The following is a 20,051-nucleotide window of genomic DNA, read 5'->3' as shown; positions in this document are numbered from 1 at the left end:
GTGGTGGGTAGCACTGGGATCTGCTTAACCATCTCATGAGGAGCTCACCCCAGCCCTGCCATGGTCCCTGGTGACAGGTCACTGCACTGGACCTGTTCCTCTGAGTTGCTTTGATTCACTTGCAGAAAACTTGGGGGATTGGCCTTAAGCTGAAGTAAGAAAGATTTAGATTAGATATGAGGAAGGAATTATTTCTATGAGCGTGGTGAGGCATTGTCAGAGTTTGCCCAGAGAAGCTGTGGCTGCTACATCCCTGGAAGTGTTCAAGACCAGGTGGGATGGGGCTTGGAGCAGCCTGGGATAGTGGAAGCTGTCCCTGCCCATGGCAGGGGGGTGGAGCAAGATGATCTTTAGGGTCCCTTCCAACCCAAACCATTCTGTGATTCTATAAAACATTCAGCTCTTCTGGATTGCATCCCAGGCTGTGCCTCAGAACCTGCTGAGCACCAGGGATGGCACACAGGCAGGGGTTGGATAGTACTCCTGGAGCAGGAAGATACAGAGAGATGGTCCTCTCCCCTTTCTGCAGGACTGGCATGTCTGTGTTGGGCAACTTCACCCCAGGTCTCCATTAGTTGGCTTTGGATTTGTGTTGTTGGGAAAATATTTTGCATGCAGGACATCAGTAACCAGATGTGAGTTAGCTGATGGCTGCAGGTTCATCTCAGTGCTTCATGAACTTATGTCTTTGGAGCTCAGAGCTTCCACAAGAGGCAGGAGTCTTGTCTGATTGAAAAATAAAAACCTTTAGGGGAATTGTAATACAAATAGTTATGTTTCTTTAAGCCCGTGCTGTTTGCTGTGGGTTTGGCTCTTGGTGCTGTACACAGGACTGCTCTGAAGATTCATTGAGGTGGCTGTCACCCCATGGCACAAGCAGGGGTCTTTGGGAGCTACGTGGCCTCGTAGGGAGCAGGACCCCACTGAGCTGCTGATGGCATGGGGGCTTAGACCACCCCATTGACCCACAGAACTCCCCACCTGAAACACCAACACTTGGTGGGGCCCTGCTGCCCTGGGGCTTCGCAGGGTGTGAGGGGCTGGGCTGGCTCCTTGCTGGTGTGTGACTGCCCTGCCCAAGCTCCTCACTGCAGAAATGGACCCCAGCAGCCCAAATGCTGGCAGGCACCTAGCCCAGGCAAGATGAGGTGTGGCACACGCAGGGTGCAGCAGGTGCCAGGGCACATAACCCACATTAGGTCCTGGTGCATGAGCTGGGACCTGGCTTAAGGGCACTCTCTGCTGCCTGTGGTGGGTAGATAGCTCACACCACCCTGAGTTACATATCCATTGGTCTGGGCTTGGTCTGTGCTCATTCAGCATTGATTTTTGAAATGGTTTGGTTTTGGCACAGATGGAGAGCTCAAAACCAAATAAAATCTTACCACTGTTTTTCTTAATCCTCTCCTGTTCCCAAACATCAATTCCTTTGGAGGCCTCTTTCAAGAGCACAGGGCTGCAGTGACTTGGTGCAGGTTTTCTTTGCAGTGTTTTTAACTTCATAACCTGTCTGATTACTCTCAGATTCGTGTCTGCTTCCTTGAAGTCACCCACACTGTGGTTCTGGCTCAGGGCAGACCTGAGGGCTCTCTGAAGAGAGGCACAAGTGAGTGCCTCTGATCCAAGCTCCATCCCAACACCTCTGTGCTTTGCCAGGCTCCAATGTCATACAATCACAGAGTCCTTTGTGGGACAAGATTTTTAGGACCATTGAGTCCAGCTGTTAACCCAGCACTGCTGAGGTCACCACTAAGCCATGTCCAAAGCAGGCAGAACCCCTGCACTTGGATTGAGGCACAGCACTGACCCATAACCACACCTGTCAGGTTTTCTGTGGAGTGTTTGGTTGTCAGTGGCTTTGCACAGCTGTGGGTCAGGAGAACTTAGTCTACAGTATTTTAAATATTATTCACTAAAATACAAACTTTGGGCCTGACAGACATTACAGTAATGATTCCCAAGCTGTTTAGACACTGATGCTGTATCTCAGATGAATTCTTGGAGTGCAGCTCCATTTCAAGCCCTCGGTCAACTCCACAGCTAGCATAAAATGCTAATATAAAAATACTGCCAAAATAATTTGAAATGAAGCAGAAGCTTAAATTAGGAAACAGCTAAAAATCCCATTTGTGAACAGCTTATTCTTCAAGGAAGCTACAATGTGGTTAAGATCAGTACAGGGGGAAAAAATCCATCAGACATCTAGACAGCACTGAATAGACAAGAACAAAATACAGCTGTCCTGGGTCAGGCTGAAGGTCTGTTAGTCTAAAAGCCTGATGGCAGTCAGAGCTGTGGGATGAACACTGGGGGAAGCAGATAACAGCAGGCAAGAGCATGGAGGTGCTTCCTTGGAGTTGCTGGTTGAGCTTTAGATTGACTTTCTGGTGAGCCTGGCAGCTTCTGTGGCTGTGAAAGGACCCTAATGCCCTGTGAATGGATATATGGGTCAAAAACCCCTAACAATGCCAAGGGAAAATAATCCTGTCCTGGCTTGAAATGCCCTGTGTCAGAGCTGATGTGTGTGGAGCTGAGAGCCATCTCCTGTTGTTTGCTCTGAGCTGAGTCACAGGGCAGCCCCTGAGCAGTTGGTCTGGGCAGGTTTGTTGAAGCCAAACAGCCCAGCTGAAACTATTGAAGGGCAAATGGCAAATACTGATTTACTCTGACAATGCAACAAAAGCTGTAACTTGGGCTGCCAGTTCTACTTAATTGTCAGAAGTGGTTTGGAGCTTGTCAAACACCTTCAGGTTTGTGTTTCAGCATTGCCAGGAGCTGTGCAGCAATGCAGTGTTACACTGGGGCTGCCTGCCGCTCACCAGGGATAGCTCTACTGCAATCCACAGGGGCTGTTGTGGTAAGACTAAATCCTCTTCTAATTCCCTACAAAAAAAGAACAAATTGTCCCTGGAAGTGTTGAAGGCCAGGTTGGATGTGGCTTGGAGCAACCTGGATGGAATGTGCTACTGTGTTGGAACAAGATGATCTTTAAAGTGATCTTTAATCCTACAAGCCATTGTAGGGTTCTATGAAATCAAGATGAAGGCTGGGATGTGCAGTGCATGCCCCCTTTCTAAAAAAAGCCCCACGTGTTTAAGGATGACCTGTGGCTGGGGGCTTCTGGGCACTGGGGAACTGCCCCACTTGGGCTTACTGCCTGAAAAACTACACCTGGTCTTCCTGGTTGCTGTCATGCACTGCTGTAAGCCAAGGGCAGGTGGTGGGTACAGCAGTGCTCCTGTTGTCTGGATTTCTCAAGCAGGGTGGGGCAGAAACCCACCACATAAGTCAGGGAATTCCATCTGTGTAAATCAAGAGTAAACAGAACAAAAGCACCAGCTTGCTTTAGTGCAGTGACACATGAATAACCAAAAGTCAGGCTTGCCATAACTTCTCAGTTGATAAAATGTGTTTGGTTAGCAGATGCTGTGAATAAACTGAAGAGGAAATTAGAGGGAAAGCACATAGCATAGAGTTTAAGCAGACATGTTTACCTGTTCTAAATATGCCTTGCATCATTCTATATTACTGTAAAATTAAAACCACATTTAGGATGATGTAAATGAAATGGTAATTTCTCAAGAACCTCTTTTATGGGCGATAGGATTGGTCTTGTTGCTGACCACAAACTGTACCTGGACCTGTCATTAGTTCTTCAGGAAAGAAGTTAGAAGTTTTATAAGGTTCTGGCACTGTGACAAAACCCGAAGGAAAGAATTGTGGAGGCTAAAAGAGCTGTGTGATATTTATAGAATAAAATCATGGAATCGTTTAGGATGGAAATGATCTTAAAAATCCTTGATTCCAGCTGTTACCTCACCACTGCCAAGACTACCACTAAACCATGCTCCCAAGTGCCATATCTGCTAAATCCCTCTGGGGCTGGTGACCATGCAGGGCTAGAAAGAGACAAGTCATTTGGATGTCAGTCCAGAAGAAGCGATGTCAAACGTGGCCTCTCCCCCAGGCAGGGGGATGGTGGTTAACCAGAGGAGGGTTTCATGTGCTGCCTAGGGACTGACTCTTGCAGCGTTGTGAAAGGTCTGCAAGCCAAAGGAGTGTGAAACATCTCTCTGGAAAGAGCATATTGCATTATTTCAAGCAAGAGACAAATGTGAAGAGGGGACCTGGTCACACAGTGGCTGGAGTTGACTGAAATTCCTTATTGCAAAGAGTGTTGTTGTAGGGGATGGCCCTTGGAGACCTGAGAGCTCTGACGTCCAACCCCAGTTAGGTGCTGTTGGTGAAGAGAAAACACATATTCTCCAGAAATAACTCTTCCCTTTACCTGCATCTTACTCCAAGAAACTGGACTTCTTTTTTTAAAAAAACCCCAACATTCTTTTAAGTAACCCTTTTTATTTTCCCCCCCCAGATTAACCCTGGCAGTAAAGCAGCCATGGCAGACCTGTGCCCAGGAGACATTATTCTGGCTATTAATGGAGAGAACACGGACAACATGACGCATCTAGAAGCTCAAAACAAGATCAAGGCATGTGTGGACCAGCTGCTGCTCTCTGTGAACAGGTTGGTTCTCTCTGATGTGCTCCTGTGTCAGTTTTGCTCAGAGGGCTTTTGGCTGGCCCTGGAGCAGATATGAGCTCTCAGGATGGGTTCTTGGAGCACCCCATGGTCTGGGTAATTGTCCTGTGTTTTTAAAAACAGTAAAACAAAATTATTTTTAATGGTTCACTGGTAGAAGAAGTGGGTTCAGTTAATTTTTACATGTGGATTATCATTTGTACCGTGTAAGGCTTTTCCATGCTGTGGCCTGAGTTGAGTCTTTGTGGTTTTGTGAACTCAAGCAAGAGTAGCATGGGAATCAGAATGTCCTTTGGACAAACCCTTCCACTTCATTAACATCCACCCATCATTTTAAGCATCTGTTCAATAAAAAACATTTGAAGATCCTGCCAGATTCGCTTTGTAGGGTATTTCAAAGCAAAATGAAGGCATGAGTTTGGTATTGGGATTTTTTTTGTTGTTGTTGTTGGGATGTTTTGTGTGTGTGTGTTGTGGGGTTTGGTTTTTTTTTTTTGGTTGGTTGGTTTCGTTTTCTTGGTCTTTTTTTGGATTTCTATTGGAATTAATTTTATAGCAAAATCGCAAATTACCCAAGAAAAATGACCACTCCTTATAAGGTTCACAAATGGCTAATAGTATCTGGCATAAGTTAAAATGAGTGAATATAGTTTTCCACTTCAGATTAAAGAGGCATTTCCTGATATAAAGAGCTATCATTTACTGTTTATACTTTTCTTGGAAAACCATGTAGTTCTGACTGGATGCCTGGGCAGTGGGGAAGTAGCACTGCCATAAATGGAGCAAACCCTCAGTGATTCCTCATGGTTCCTCAGACAGGCATCTCTGAGCTGCCTGGCCAAAGCAAAGTCCCCTGAGCTCAGCCCATGGTGTACAGATGATGTGGCTTCAGTATTACAAAAGAAAGAAAATCAGAAAAGCAAGCAAAACCCCTTCACACAGGTGGAGTTTCCATAGCCAAGGAGGGCAGTTGTTCCTCTTTCCATCTGGAGCAGTTTTAGGGAGATTAGGTGATTTTCTACCTCCAGGAGGACCTGTGCCCAGGGCAGGACCAGGGTTCCCTTCCTGGCTGCCTGCAGGCTACTGGAGCTCTCCTTGGAAGGGGTGAAAATCCAGAACAGGAGGTTTTGGTGAGCCACCAGCTGCTGGGGTGGTCTGGCAGCAGAGCAGCTTCACTGGGAGTTAGAACCATGTTTTGCTGAAAGCAGCTTTCAGCTGCAGCATGGCAGTGTTTATTCTCATGGATGAGGGTTTCTGCTGTGTGGATTGATGGACTGAATTACCACCTTTACATTTTAGCCCCTGATATCAACTGATGTTTGTTTCTTGGCTCAGATTGGACCCTTGAATATCTCTGTGTGGGTGCATCTCCTCTCCTAAGTGGTGATTCCTGCGCAGGTTGTGGTCACAGAGGTCTCACAGCAGTGTTGGTGTGTGCCTTGCTGGGGTTACGGATGATCTGCCTGCTTGGTTTCCCTTTCCATGGTCATTCATGACCTCAGGGTGACCTGGAAGATGCTGTGTGGAGGGTCTGTGGCTTCAGGTTGTTTTTCCCAACTGTACCTAGCAAGGTGTGGGTATTTTTAGCAGTGAGACCTTGTGGTGTGTCCAGAGAAGGTGAATTTTCTAACAGAGATGTTGCTGGTGGTGGCCCACAGCCTTTCAGTGGTGCAGGGTTTGTGAGTGACATGATTGGTCTTTGCTAAGCAGTAGGATTGCAATGGTTTTGTCAGGCCTTAAAGTCTTTATAAACACAGATTTTAAAGACTTTTTTATCTCATGGGCTTTGCAAGGCAGGAACAGATGGTGAAGTGAGAAGCTGTTCAGCTTGGGGTGGCTCCTCTTGGAGATAACACTGTTTGGTGGCTTCTCCAAGGGCAGAACTCACCTTGGCTTTGCCCAGAGATGACCATAAAAATGACATTTCTCTTGACAGGAAAAACTGAGTAGTTTGTTTTTTTCTGCAGTAGGGACAGCAGCTCCAGTGATGAGCTATTAGGTCTATTTTTAGTTTGACCCAAAGTGGGTGCACAGTGACTTGGTTCTTGGATTTCTCTCCTGTCTCCCAAGTGACCTGTTGGATCCTGTTGCCCAGCTGTTAGTCATTGCTGGAAGCACATCTGGCATTCCTTCCTAGGTGTGAGTGGATCCCTCCAGGATCTGCCTCCTAGAATGTGGGGTGACCTGGTCCTGCTCAGGGAGCCATGTCCTGGGGCAATAATGAGGGGTTCTGTTGGTTTGTCTGCATGTCCAGCCACTGCTGTTTGTCACAGCTGTGGATCAACACCCTGGACCCTGCTCTGAGGCTGAGCTTCAAGAAAGCCCTGCCTGTGGTGCTGTGGGTTGGTATCTTTTCCTTTGGGCAGAAGTTGCTCTTCAAGCAGCATCTTTTCTGTCCACTGTCTTCAACAAAATACAGTTTGCAAGCCAACACAAAAGATTTATTTTGAAGTGTGTTTGTCTGAAATACATTTGAAATAAGAAGCCTGTTTGTTGCATGTCTTTAGTGAGGAACTGTTTTGTCAAAGCAGGATTCCTCCAACCAGGCATGAGGGAAGGGGAAGGCAGGGAGCTGTGCAGTGCTTCCATCCCCCTGGTGCCCTCTGGACTGCTTCATTCCATGCCCTTTCTCCATCAACCCTTGACATTATGTGTTACTGAGCTAGAGAACAAGATGGGTTTTGTTTTCAGTCTCTGGTCAGTAAATGCCCTTAGACATAGGAACTTCAGTAGGAAAGTCAGAATGTGGGGAAAACAAGAAAGGGGTTACTGAGTGGCCTGACCAAGACCAAGTATCATGCATAGAATAAAGGCAGCCATAAAATGGGGCTGGAGCTGTGTTTTGCTGAAATCACTGCTTGAAAGTACCTTGGGTGTGGGATGGGAGACCACATGGCATTGCTGTCCCTGCTGACACAGACTGCCAGGAAACCCTTGGTAGCACTGTCCAGACCTGCCCATCTGTGCCAGAGGGCCAGGGCGAGCCCCACAGCTTTTTCTGAACCTTTTGTCATCTGCCAGGGAGGATGAAGCCTTGTGCTGCAGCTTTCCTGAAGAAACTGGCCCTATGCCCACATTGGAAAAACTGCTGGCAAGGATGTCACAGGTTTTTAAGCATGTTGGGCTCCATGGCTCTCCTGTGCCCCTGGAGCCCACAGTCAGTGTTGGTGTCTGTGAAGCTGCCCCTGCTCTCAGGCTGGACTAGCAGATACTTCCTTTTTTCAAATCTTTGTCCTTTATCAAGGACAAATCTCTTGAGGGGGTTTTACTTCTTTCTTCATACCCTCCATTTTCTGCCTCCTTTCTTAGCCAGACCCCTGACCTCCCTGAAGTTAGTGGGTGTTTTGTCCCTGGATTTCTTGGATCCTGCTTTTCCCCAACTTATGCAAGCCTGTCTTTGGGCAGTGAAAGGCAAAGCAGCACAGTGGCCTTACTGTTCTGTAACAAAGTGGTTGAAAATCCTCATTGGTTTACAAAAGGAGTTGATTTATGTAACTGATGCCTATGTGGGCACTGATGTAAGATGTGAGGAATTACTTGGTGTGGGCACTCCTGGAACAAGGGCTGGTGGATTTTCAGATGTGGTTCATGGCTCCAGAGTGGGAGGCCAGGAGTTCACATGGGCTTAGTGAGGCTGTGGGGAAGGCAGTGATGGTGCTGATTAAGATTCAGCAGGATGGTTCAGGCTGCTCTGTGGATAAATTAGGCAGCTGTTCCATCATTATCTTCCCAGCTGTTGAAGCTCAAGCCAAGGTAGCACAAGCTGTACTTTGCCTGCCTTAGTGCAGGAAGGGTCAGGCCAGTTACGTGGCAGCTGGTTGGAGAAAGATCCGGGGTGTTGAGCAGCCCCATAAACTATTACTCACAAACACCTGGTATAAAACTTGTTCTTTTTACTCACTGTGAAGTTGCTTCCAAGTTACACAACAAATTCCTTAAGAGGCAAGAAGTGTGTTAGTATGTTGTGCCAGGAGAGGTTTCAATTGGCTGTTAGGGAAAATTTCTTCGCTGAAAGGGTTTTCAAGCACAGGGACCTCATATCCCTGGAGGGATTTAAAAGACATGTGGATGTGGGACCTGGGGATATGGTTTAGTGGTGGGCTTGGCAATGATCAGATAGCACTGGGGCTTGATAGTCTGAGAGGCTTTTTCAACTTTCACACATTCATGGTTTCCAGTTCAATCTGATTCCAGCCCTTTGTTTTGGTGACAGCCCTGGGGCTGTTGTGCACAGGGCCAGGTGGGTGCTGGACAACTGGGAGCATCTGCCTGGCCCCAGGTGCAGCCAAGAACCCCAGGGTGGTTGAGCTGAATTTATTTCCTGACTGTGGTGTCAAAGAATAAATCCTCAAGGGTTCAGCTTTGGTTCCTTCTATCTAAACTAAATCCTGGAAGCAGTTTGTTCCCCCTTGGTTTGGCATGTATGGCACTGCTGAGTCTGCTTGGAGAGTTGTCAAAGATTATGTATTCCTGGTCTGTGTAAAAAGAAGGAGTTTCTCTGAAAGTTTCTGTGTAAGAAGGCCCAGTAATGAGTCTGCTGGACATGTAGCCCCAAAAGGACCTGGAACCTCACGTAGTTGATGTTCCTCCCATCTCCCCCAGTTCCTGGGGGTTTTATTGGGGTCTGTTAGCTGTAAGCAGCACAGGCAAGCTGCTGGAAGATGGGAAGGATGACAATGTATGTTCTCAAGTTTCCAGTAAAAGTACAACTGAAAAAGTGAATCACAGCTTCCCCTCTGGAGCTCCTTGAAGACTAATAGAGAGGAAACCCGGCAGCTTTCCAGAGCAATACACAATGGTTTCAGCTGAGAGGAATGAAGGAGGAGAAATCCTGCAGCTTCTTCACAATGACTAAAGGAGCTGTGTCCTTTGGGGTGCTCAGCAGAGCTCAGCTCCTGTGCTGCTCAGCTGCCCTGCAGAGGATGGATCCAACGCCCCACACTTGTTGAGGTGAGATTCACAAGCCTGGGAAGTTTGAAGCATTGGCTGTAGCTGCTTCTAGACCGAGCTCAGCTTCTAGAAGGCTGGTGGCCATATCCATGATAACAGTCGACTGTGAGCACTGTGAGTGATGTGCCACAGTGGGAGGTGAAGAGCAGTCAGGAGATGGGCAGGACCCTGGAGTCACCCCCCAAAGAAAGGGGATGAAAATAGCAACATGATTATTCTGGTGGTTTGTGGCTGCATGGTGGCAGCAGTGACCTGGATCCAGGTTGGCACTTCCCCAAGTGATAAATGTTAGTTTTTAGGAGACTGAGAAATAAGAAATTTGGTAAGACACAGGAATTCTTGCAACTTAAAAGCAGCTTGACAAACTTGAGAATGAGACTTGCAGATCACTACCAGGTGAAAAAACATTCTGGTAAAATATGTGAGCATATGCAAGTAATCTTTTGAGAATGACTGAGACTTTTAGAAAGCAAATGGTGGGATAAAAGGTGTCTGCAACTTTTGGTTTTTTTAGTGATGTCCTGTTTATGGGTCCATTTCCTACAAAGCCCTGTGTGGAAGGCCTTGCACTAACCTAGGTCAAGTTATTTTTCTTGGGATTGTCCTGGATGCCATTAAGAGAGCAGAGTGGTGTAAGTGCAGGGTAATGATTTCCACATAACTGCCTTTAATCCCCTATAGCACATCTGAGAACACTTTTCCTGTCCTTGAACTGTAAATTAAACAACTCGGAACATTTGAGTGATGCCTGATCTGTTGCCTGTGACGTATGTGAAATGTGTTGGGATTTTGCTGTTGCCTAAACACAAAGCTCTGACTGTTGGTAGGGTGAACCTGCTGCTGGGGAGGGGTCTCTGCTGGCCCTCAAGTCCCCACTGCTCTGGGGCTTGTTCTGGAGGTACAGAGGACCCCCCGGCTGCTGGTCCTGCTGGAGATGTGGGCATGGGATGTTCCTGGCAGCTGGGGTTGTGGTGTGAGCTCCAAGGACCAGCCCCTCCTGCAGTAGCTGCCTGTAGCATTGTTCTCTCAGGCAGAGTAATCTCTTAATTATTTTGGATTATTTCAGATTACATGGTGTTTTGCTGTTCCAGGGAAACGAGGGGGTCTCCCTGTGTAAGCATAAATGCTCATTGAACTTACAACTTGACTTTCTTTTTGGTGAGGCTGGTGGTTCTCCCATTCACCTTAGTTTTGCCTTTCGAAGTGCCAAGTGGTGCCCAGATTGTGCTGTAGCAGCTTGTTTCAGCGTGGTTCAGGTGGAAGCTGGGGCTGATGTGAGCCTGGCTTTGTTCACGCTGTTGCTGGAAGCTGTCAGAGTTGGTCTTGGTTATACCAAGAATTTCTTGTCACTCTGCAGAACTGATAGTGAAACCTTGAGTTTAATCATTAAAGCATTAACCATGAATGGGCTTCTCCATGTGAACTGGAGTCTGTCCATGTCTGTCATTAAATGTAAACTTACCCATGATGTCTTTTGGAAAGCACAGGGTTATCTGCTTTCTGCTCAGTGTGATCTCTGTCAGGGATATGGAGAACTGGCAGTGCTGGTGACTGAATGCCATACCTTCACACAGAATGAATTCATTGCTATTGCTCTTATCTTCTGCAATCAGAATCACTTGCTGAAGCTGTGTTTTTGTTTACTGGCAGGTTGAAGTCTTTGGGGATGCTTTAAGCCATGTTTGGCATGTGGGCTCCAGAGCTGAGTGGGGGGAAGTCATCATGGACCCTCCTTGGGGCACTGTGAGCTCTCCTCAGGCTAGCTCAGTGCAGGGGAAAGCACAGAAATAATAATGGTGATCCCTGCCAATGTAATTAGGCATTTCCATTGTTCTGGGCATCCAGATTTGATTTTCAGTGTGGAAGCAATGTACACAGCACCAGATCATGGCAAGAAGCAAGCTGGGGTTGCTGAGAATGTTCCTGGGAGGGACTTTGTCCCAGTTGGAAAGACCAATTTATAAGTTAACTGTTCCAGCCTAAAATCAAATAATGACAGTAAAGATAAATTATCAGAACAAGATACCTAGCTATGACAGTAATCACTCCCTGTTGAAAAAGCTGTAATGGCAGTAGTGAGGAAAAAAAGCTGAAATCCTCAGGGGCTGGATCCAAAGTCTGTTCAAGTCAGTGGGAGTCCCTGCATTTGGTAGGTTTTGGGTCAGACCCTAGATTTGTAAAGGCAGCTTTGTATGTTGACTTGTGTAGCTGCAAAATACCAAAAGTAAAAATCTCCTTGAGAATTCCTGGGTTAAAATCATGCTCCTTATTTTTCAAACTTGGACTCTGCAGATAATTTAACTGAAAGTGAACGTGGTATGTGGCAGGGGTGAGAGTCCACAAAGGATGCTTGGATGCATCTGTGCCCATGGAACAGCACCTGTTTTTGTGAAGTCGTGCAGATACAGAGCGTGATGATAAACATAGTTTGCATGTTGAAAGCTTTATCTTGAACTTACTCAAGTTTCCATCTTCCAGCTTAACCTTCTTGCATCCTGAGAAGTCTGTGGATGTACCTGCTGGACCTTGCCCAGGCCCCTGGGACTCCCTCATACCCTCAGTGCTGGAGATCCCATTCCAGCCATGTCCCCAGGTGCCTTTGTGGGGAAAAAATTATCAGGCACATGGAAAATCTTTGGACAGTGACAGTATTCTGCTCTGCCTTGGCAGGACTGAAGATACATTTGGGAATGGAAACTGTATTTTTAGGGCTTTTGCTATCTGGCAACTGTTGAAAGGGTCAGAATGATTCATACAGGGTGATGAAAGCCTTTTCCCTGAAAGGTGTTTGTAGAATTCCTGATGTGGTCTAATACACAGGCCTGCCAGGATTGCATGTATATATGTGTATATATATATGTATATCTATACACATGTGCAATCAGAATACTTTCTGGATTCAGGGCCAGAATAAAGGGACAAAGCCAGGAATATGCAAAATAGAGTCACCAAGAACCTGTATTCTGATGTCTTGAACCAAAATAAGTTTGTCTCTTTAACCTCAAACTAAGACAGAACCTCGTAGTTCAAGGGTGGTTTTGAGCTTCATGGTTTTAATAGGATGAAACTGTCAACTTCTCTATTTATCATTGTATCATTCTGAGGATAATTTTGGACAATTGCAAATATAATATAATATAAACCTGCCAGGGAATTAATATATGCTATATATATGTTTGACTCTTTTTTTTTTTTTTTTTGGCTTGTTTGTTTTGGCCTTTTTTAAAAATTTGTTTAATTGCTTTTTGGTTTTGTTTAAGGAGCTTGTTTCTTTCTTTGGGATTTTTGTGGGTTTTGTTTGTTTGGGCGCGAGCACTTTGGTTTGGGCTTTCTCAAAAGCAATTCAAGTAGAGTTTACCTTATTTCCCACTGCAGATCTGAAGGAAAGACCTGGTCCCCCCCTGTCCTGGAAGATGGCAAGGCTCAAGCATACCGGATCAACATCGAGCCAGACCCACAGGTATGGCAGCTGCAGCCCTGCCCCACTCTGCTGCTCTCCCAGCTTGCTTTGGAGGAGAGGACATCCATGTCTGGAGGCTGGAAAGCCCTGTGCTCTGCCTATGCTCCTTCCAGAAGTGAAGGAGTTTCCATGTGCGGTGTTAAAGTTCTCTGCAGGTCTATCTGTGCTTTTGTTGGGCTGGTTCCCATGGTGAGCCAGATCCTGAGCAGATCTGGCACAATCCCATCTGTGTCATTGCCTTCCAGCCAGGCCAGGCTTTGCTGGATCAGCCTGCTGGGGACACAGGATGGCTGGGCAGCACATGGAGGGTGACATCCAGCACTGACCCTGTGAGGCTGTGACCAAGCTCAGAGTTAGTGTTATTTTGGATGGAGCTCTTGGGAGTACTCTGACTGTCCAGTGCCTGCCCTTCCCAAGGTACAGCACGTCCAGGGTCTATCTGCCTCAGCTGGTGTGCCTCTACCTTGGCTGCTTCCAAAATCTGCTGCACCCTCCCAATCCCGTGACAGTGATTCACCTCCCATGATGGTGTATTTCTTTTTTTTTTTTTTTTTGTAATGTTCTCATCTTTTTCCTTTGTGGGTTGTTTTGGTTTTTTTTCTCTCTCACTCCTTCTCTCTGTTTTGCAGCTTCTCTCTGTCCTCTGTCCTCAGCTCTGTTCCCTGGAGCCTTCTGCCTGTATCCTGCCCTGCCTTACTACCCTGTCTCCTGCAGCAGCCAGGTGGTCGATGGAGCTGAGCAGGTCTCCCCATCTTTTCTACCCATCTCTAATGGCTTGTTAGCAAGGTCAGAGGTGACTGTCATTCTCCTTTGACTTCTTGATGGAAAGAGAAATTCTCCCTTTCTGCTTATAAGGTACTGGTTTGTCAATTTTTGCATGTGCTGGTCCATGTGGTGGAGATATCTGGGGAACAAGGAGGAGACCAGGAGGATAGATGGGCAGAGGGCAGCTCCTGCTGTCTGGCTCCCCCTTGAATGTGTGCTGAGCTGGTGCACATGCTGCCAGCCTTCCCAGGGCACTCGAGGTCATGGATGGCAGGGCTGGAGCCTGCTGAGGCTTCTCACTGCTGTAGGTTGGCCACCCCTCCCAGGGCAGGGCAGAGGCCCTGGGGCTGCCCAGAGCCTTCAGAATGTCAGAGTATGTCAGTTCAGGCTGACAGAATCCCCTGTGCTTGCCCCCAAAGCAAGTGAGCTCCCTTTGGCTGATGCTGAGTGTTCAAATATTGCTCAGATGGCTGTCTCCTCCACAGAGGTGGTTTATGTCACATGCTTTTCCATGCTTTTTCTCCAGCCCTTACAAAATGCCTGTGTGCAGGGTCTGCTGGTTTAGCTCAACTGCTCCTTTCCAGAGGGGCTTTTAGAGTGTCCTGATGAGGGCTCCAGGGTGCCCCCTCATCCCTCCCTTGGCTCAGTTCAGAAGGAATACAAGAGCTGCAAGGGTGGGAGAGAGGGTGTGATGCTACAATCAATTCCTCCTTCAGTGAGGAATGGGGAGAAAGTACTGGCAGCAGAGAGCCCACTGAGTGCTCAGAACAAGGGTGAGATCCCCAAAACCCCGTGAGAAATGGACCAGAGTGTGAGACCATTGGGTCTGTTGGCCATTCCAGCTATGTGGAATTTGCAGATATTCTGCATTTCTGCCCGGGACAGCAGGCAGAAGCACAGCACAACAGCAGCAAGGGCAGAGCTGCCTCAGTACCACACACCAGCAGCACATGGGGCTGTTTGTCTTTCCTGCCCTGACTCACAGCACAGGCTGATGTGTGAGCTTGGGCCTTGCATTCTGGCCATGTTTGCTTCATTTATCAATTACAGCCATCTTTTCTGACAGATATTTTTTCTTACTAGGCTTTACCTATGAATAATATTAAATGAGGAACAAATGTGCAGCAGTTCCACTGCCAGATACAACTTCCTGAGGTTTAATGCAGATTGGATTTGAATCTGACTATTAATATATGTTGCATATGAATCTTTTCAAAAATTAGACAGTTTTATAGAATATAATGAAGGGGGTAGGGATGGACTATTCTGAATCCAGACCTACACTGAAAATATGTAAATCTGAGGAGTAGGTGTGCAAGGCAGATGTGTTTGTGGGAGGGCACTGAGAGAGGCGTGTGAACAAGGGTACACAAGTACAGGCAGCAGATTCCTGCTCTTGCTCTTTTTTTTGGTGTCTCTATCCATGTGTTGTCTTCCTTAGTGGCTTTTTGGGTTTCCCAGAGAGGAGGTGAAGGTGGTTCCATGCACACCTCCAGGTTGCTGTGCTTGCACCCAAGATGTGTTGATTGACCGCACTGCCTCCAGTGTGGTTCATGCTGGCAGCCTGGAGCACATGCCAGCAGCTGTGCGTATCTTATCAGTGTTATCACTGATGTCCTCTGACCTGTGTGAGGCTGAGGGTGACCATCAGCACCCAAAGAGAGCCAGTCTTTGCTGCAGGTGCCAATCCCCTGGCAGCAGAGCTCACAGGCAGGGCTGGGGTCCCTGTGGAGCAATGCCAGGTGACCCAGGGCTGTCCTGTGCTGTGTTCATTCAGCCCCTCTGGCAAAGGCACGTACTAGATTGTGAGAAGGAAAAATCTCATTGTAAAGTAATAACTTGGCTCAATATGTGCAACCTTTAGGTGCACTTCCTTGCATCTGGAAAAAAGCAATCTGCTTTGAAACACAGGGAAAAGTTTCTGCTGGAATTCTGCCCTCAAATCACAAAAAGAGGTTGAGGGTTTGTCCCTGAAAAAGGTTTTGAGATTTTTACCCCAAGTGGCCTTTGCAGTAATGGGGAGCACATATCCTTTCTTCCTCCAGGTTTTGCTCTGTATGCTTTTTCATCATCCTGGACAAAGATCTGTTGAAAATCTTGACTTATGATTACAGTAACTCTTGCCTGAAACATGTGAGCATAAGCAGAATGCCTCAGTCTGAATGATTTGTAGGAAAATCTGTATTTCTGTTATTACAGTTTAGGTTTTTAGGTGTAATCTTTGTCTTGAAGGCAGTGAAATTTGTAGTTACCTTCTGTGCAAGAGAACTTGGAAGGTGTGGAGTAGCTGGTGAGTTTTCTTCTCCCCTTTTTCTAAATCTGTTGTGGTTTCTCAGTTGAGCTTTCTGGTAAACCCCTATTCAGAGTCCAAGAATGTGATCAATCCTCCTTATTAAAACTTTGGTTATTGCCATGACTGTGGGAAATAGCTGCCCTCAAACTGAAGAAGCTGGAACTGGAGAGCTGCTTTTTCACAGTTAGCCGGAACAGCACTGAACAAGATGAGTGAGTCACTTTGGGGAAATATTTTTTTTTTTAAAGCAGACTTTGGTTATCAGTTGGTTTTGCTAGATGAGTCTATCCTTAACAGGAAGGACCTACAGAGGAGGCCACAAATGCAGTGATGCTCAGACTTGCAACCTAAAGAAGGGTTGCCTGTCTGTTGGACCCAGAGATGGATGGAGGTAGGACCTACAGAGAGGCTGGGGACAGCTCAGAGCTCTCCAGCCAGCAGTCCAGATTTCCATCATGCAGACATGACATCCTTGCTGACCTGTTGGGATCCCCAGTCTCACCTGGCATGGTGTTGGTGTCCTTGTGGCCACTGGTCCCAGCCACTCTTCCCCAGCAGACAGGGGGAGTGGGAGCACCCATCCACCAGTTTCTGGAGATCCCACTGTTATTGGCTTCCTGTAGCATGAGCTTGCTAGTCAAAACACTGCCATGTAGTGCTAATAAAAAGAGAGGATGTTTGTTTTGTTGTTCATTCCCAAACTGCCAGAATTGGCAGCTCTTTGGCCCAGGGGGGCTGGAAATGTGGGCTCTGGGCTTTGGGGACTCTGTCAGTGCTAATTGACAATAGATCAAGTGTGTGGGTGGAAGAATAATTGCAGCAGAAATTAAATTGGCAGCACGTAACCAGAGCTGGAATAGGATGCAAGTCCTCCCAAACCTGGATGCTTGGCTGAAATAACTCCTTGGGATGAAGGGCTGGGCTTCCTCTGGCAGTGCAGGCAGCAGAGGCATTTCCCACAGTTATCCATGAGGAACAGCATCCTGGTGCTACTGAGCTAGCAGAGCAGCCCCATGTCATTCTCAGAGGATGGATGAGGGAGGTGCATCAGCACTCTTGCTCCTCTCTTGTGCTCTGTCCTGAGCTTTTCTATCCTGACCCCCTGACAGGAAGGGTGAGCTCTGGGCAGTGGAGAAGAGCCACAGCACCAGGGGAGCTGCACAGGAACAGTGAGAAGGCTGTTTCTGCTCATCACTTACCAATTATTTTTCCTGTGTGTTACTCTGTTCTTGACACCCAAGTCTCAGTCCACAGAGATTTGTTGTTAGTTTGCTCTGACTAAAATCAGGCACAAGGTGTATGGCTTGCAGTGTGAAAGTGCCAGCCAGAATGGGATGAAGAGGAGGAATTGGGATAAACTTGCATCTATTGGAACTGTTTGAGCAGCCTAATCCAGGCAGTGCTGGGTGTGAGCCAGGCCAGTGGAAATGTGAGCACACCTTTGTTTGCTCCTGTCAGAGGGGCTCAGGTGTGTCTGGTTTCAGGGCTGAGGACCTGCCACTTCTCATTGCCCATGGCATCCACCCAGCATGGGCTCTGCAGCATCATTCCTGGGAGCTTTTCATACTTGCCCTGACTTCACAAATAGTATCACTGCTGATCGTGCTTGCTCCTAACTACATAAATGAAATCACATGTGGGCTTCAGGGCAGTCTGAGCCTCTGGTGCCCCAGCTCTGGGCACCCAGGGACAGCAGTGGTGTCCCACAGTAGAGCAGGGAGGGTAGCTGGCTGCTAACCTGTCCCTTAGAACTGATTTTAACACCTTTGAAATGTGTTAAATATGCTCATATTTACTTTTTGCTAGATTATATATATTTTTTTTTTTAACTAAGGGTGAATGTCTCCTTGTGTAATTAACTGAGTAATGGATTTAAGTTAACTTTCATTAGATGGAGTATTTGTTTTAAGTTCTCTGTGGGTTGCTGCCAAGCAGGAAACTTCTATGTACTTCTCTGCAAAAGCCTGGCATAGGCCATGCTGAGTTCTGTGAGCTGGGGGTTAAAGCCTCCTGGCTGGAAAGATGGAATTTCCTTTCTCAGGGAGACTGACCATCCTTCCTCCCCTGCTCTTGGGGCTGGATGGGCCATGCCTGCTTCTGGGAAAGCTCCTGCTGTGACCCCCAGTCCCAGCCAGCAGGACACCAACCAACACTCTCCTGAGGAAGGAGGGAAAATGTCTGCTTTGGGGAAAACAAAGGATGAGCTCATGCCCTGGCACAAACCCAGGCTCTCTTCCATGGGAACTCGCAGCTTGTTGTTTGAGGACTGATTTAATAGCAGAAACATGCTGAATGCTGACAGCCACTGTGGGTGCATCAGCCCTGAGCTCTGGGTGCTCAGGCAGCATTTCACACCCAGATATTGGGGTTTTACACTACAAAAACCCACTAATCTAATTTACTGGGTGAAAAGGTTACACACACACAGCGTGTGCCCCTGTGTTTACTTTTGCCTGTGATATAATATTGCATCATTTGAAAGCAAAGGAGTTTTCTGAGTACCACTGTAACATCTTGAAGCTGTAACCTTTTATGTGAAATTCTCTGTGTATGTCTTAGGTAAATTAGCATCTCTAAGTGAGTTTTGATAGTCCTGGTATATGAAAGAGGCAAAACTAATATTAGGATAAAGGAAGGAAAAATGGGAATGGAAACTTCAAAACAGTGTTTTCTTCTGTCCAGGTAACTTGAGTAATTTCTTCTCATTGAAGGTACATAGGAATTATCCTGAAATGAGGGTTGGTTTGGGACAAAACAAAATGCTGTTGGATTAAGTGCTAACACAGCCATATACTGTGTTATTTACTTGATAACATCAGTTTCAGTGATGACTGCATTAACACAGCTAAGGAAACTGCTGTTTGTGTACTCAGAAGTGCCAAGTGTTTGGAAGCACAGGTGTAGCTCAGTGTTTCTGTTCTCGTCCGTCAGGAAAAACAGCTTATCCTCTTTCACTTTTCATTCTGTGTCACTTAAGAGGAATTAACTGCTCTTGGAGGTCACTTGAGTGGAGATAGCCATCCCCAGTGGTGCAAAGAGGGATGCTGGAGGGATGCTCACTGTGGTCCCTCAGGATGATCAGGCTGAAGCAGCTGCTTCCATCCCCTAAGGCAGCTCATGCCACAGAGGGCTGGGAAAGGCTGAGACATGTTTTTGAATCTACCTGAATTTATCTTTTTTATTAATGAGGAAAACCAAAACGTTGGGACAATCCAAAATGAAACAATACATCATCCTGTTGCTTTTGCTGTGTTTTCTGGTGTACCTTACCCTGACTCTTACAGGAAGTGTTCAGATAAGCCATGCTGGTGAAGTAGGCACCTTTTGGTTTTAAGCGTGTAATGTTTTTGTAGCTTGAAGCTTAGCTTGTTGCCAGTGAAACTTTTCGTTTCAATTTCATTATCAGCTGCTGATAATGATTATGGAAAGAAAATCAGAAAGTGTGATATGGTAACACCTGAAAATGCAACAATTCCCCAACTGAGAGAGAGGAGAGTGACAGTAAGCTGGAAAACATGATATCAGGGCATAGTCTGTTAGTGTTAAGCTCACCAGGTTTGTCCTGTAAGCCAAACACCAAATGGTGAGTAAAGTGATTGAAATGGGAGCAGCAGCATCTTCCCTGGGAGAAAGGGGGCAGTCATAAGGGTGGTTGCTGTGATGGTTTCAGGTTTTTTTCCATCTGTAGTGGATATTATTTTCTTTCAGTGGGGAGTTAATCCAACAGCAGCCTGTGCATGGTGGGGGCATCAGTCCAACACCTGCACTGAGAAATGCCCTCCTGTTCCTGGGCTTGGAAGGTGACTCTGAACACTGGGATCTAGGACAGTCCTCTCTAGGGTTTAGACTGTTTTTAAGCCTAGCTCTAGTGAGGTAGTCACCTGGCAGGAGCTTGTTGCTGCTGCTGGGCAAAGGAGGAAATTTCAAGGTTCTTCTACCAAGACCTTTATACAGAGCTCTCCTCTGTCTGCTGGGTAAATGCCCCTCTCACACTTGATGTTAGAAATGTGCTCTCTGCACTGTGCAGGCAAGATAAATGCA

At 46.8% G+C, this 20,051-nt stretch overlaps 1 protein-coding gene across 1 annotated transcript in view; it reads left to right on the top strand.

Moving 5' to 3' along the window:
- The window catches only part of PDLIM4 (PDZ and LIM domain 4), a 43,839-nt gene that overhangs the window by 9,659 nt on the left and 14,129 nt on the right, over positions 1 to 20,051 (top strand). Inside the window, exons 2-3 of the mRNA XM_031055304.1 lie at positions 4,376 to 4,527; positions 12,868 to 12,952. Coding sequence (XP_030911164.1) covers positions 4,400 to 4,527; positions 12,868 to 12,952 — 213 coding nt within the window. The 5' untranslated portion in view covers positions 4,376 to 4,399. The remainder of the gene's footprint in view (positions 1 to 4,375; positions 4,528 to 12,867; positions 12,953 to 20,051) is intronic.

Source organism: Geospiza fortis, unplaced genomic scaffold (genome assembly GCF_000277835.1).
Source record: "Geospiza fortis unplaced genomic scaffold, GeoFor_1.0 scaffold55, whole genome shotgun sequence".
Classification (NCBI taxonomy): domain Eukaryota; kingdom Metazoa; phylum Chordata; class Aves; order Passeriformes; family Thraupidae; genus Geospiza; species Geospiza fortis.
This window is presented reverse-complemented; position numbering and strand designations above follow the sequence as displayed.